Here is a 1,223-nt window from a genome sequence, read left to right as displayed (position 1 = left end):
ATCTCTGTGGAAGAACCAGGAACACTATCCTTTTCTTCTTGCTAGCTGCAGCACCACCCCTCTTACTGAAGTGATAAATCTCTTAACCTGAACACCTATGCACTTGACTGGCCAGGAAAGGGAACCGCTCCCTTTGCTCTTTGGCCCAGAGTGGCCAGCACCCCCTTCGTCATACGGGAAGCTCTCGGATGGATCCCTAGTCACACTTACACCGCACCCCCCCCCCCCGGGCCCTCAGTATCTCAGAGGTCAAAGGTCTTTTGTCTGTTTTTATTTCTGGGGTTCCCGGGTTCGCATTCATTTTGCCAGCTTCCAAGAAGAGCGCAAAGCAGGCTCTGCCATGTCGACGCGGAGGTGGGTGAGGCAGACTGCCGCGCTCTGCCTGCTGGCTTTCATCCTCCACTCCCTGCCCCGACACATTGCTGCTGAGAATGGTGAGTAGCTAGCTTCCCATCCCTGCTGCCTGAGTACCTTGCCCACAAGACTGTATCCCTGACCTGCCAGGCTCCAGGGCAGAGCTCCATCCTCTGTCAAGGGCAGCTGAGACAACATCCACTTGGAACTCAACCTCAGCTTTTTCTTGAACATCTTTCCTTTCCTCAAATGAGCTTTGGGGAAAGAACAGTTTGCCTCTCTGGGCTGTCCCCAGGGAGTGACAGTAACAGGCATCAGTTGACATAGCTGCTTGAATTAAACAGAATCCTCCCTTTGACGTAGGGTAGACAACCAGCCATGATAAACTGAGCCTGTGTTTATCTTCTGAGTGTACCCATCTTATCTCTCATCGGAGCCGAATGCCCCCAAGGTCTTCGTGTGTGTGTAGAGGGTGGAAGACAAAGTTGAATCATGATATAGACCAGGCTGACTTAAAACTCACAATGTGACCCATTCTTACACTCCTGCCTCTGCCTGCCAAAGACTGGGATGGTACACTTGACTTTGCAGTTCTTCAGACAACACAAGACATCTATTTCTTCCTTCTGGCTTCTCTAACTTTTGTCCTGATCATCACTGTAGTCTTTTCTTTCTTTCTTTCTTTCTTTCTTTCTTTCTTTCTTTCTTTCTTTCTTTCTTTCTTTCTTTCTTTCTTTCTCTCTTTCTCTCTTTCTCTCTTTCTCTCCTCCTCCTCCTCCATCCTGAAGCTCTTGATACTTCCTCTGGGTCTAATACCATCCCCCCCTCTCGAGAAGCATGGGGGAATACAACCTTGCCCTGCTACGTGG

General features: G+C 49.6%; 1 protein-coding gene and 1 long non-coding RNA gene across 4 annotated transcripts in view; one reads left to right on the top strand and one right to left on the bottom strand.

Moving 5' to 3' along the window:
* Positions 1-1,223, bottom strand: part of Gm40348 — a 10,692-nt gene that overhangs the window by 6,603 nt on the left and 2,866 nt on the right. The gene's annotated exons all lie outside the window — the stretch shown is intronic.
* Muc3 (mucin 3, intestinal) overlaps positions 294-1,223 on the top strand; it is a 31,125-nt gene continuing 30,195 nt past the window's right edge. Inside the window, exon 1 of one of the 2 annotated variants that reach the window (XM_030254765.1) lies at positions 294-434. In XM_030254765.1, the coding sequence (XP_030110625.1) occupies positions 341-434 (94 nt within the window). In that variant the 5' untranslated portion in view covers positions 294-340. The remainder of the gene's footprint in view (positions 435-1,223) is intronic. The other variant, NM_010843.1, reaches the window with a different exon arrangement.

The sequence above is a fragment of the Mus musculus genome, chromosome 5 (assembly GCF_000001635.26).
Source record: "Mus musculus strain C57BL/6J chromosome 5, GRCm38.p6 C57BL/6J".
Taxonomy (NCBI): domain Eukaryota; kingdom Metazoa; phylum Chordata; class Mammalia; order Rodentia; family Muridae; genus Mus; species Mus musculus.
The sequence above is the reverse complement of the archived record's forward strand: the minus strand, read 5'-3'. Positions and strand labels throughout refer to the sequence as shown.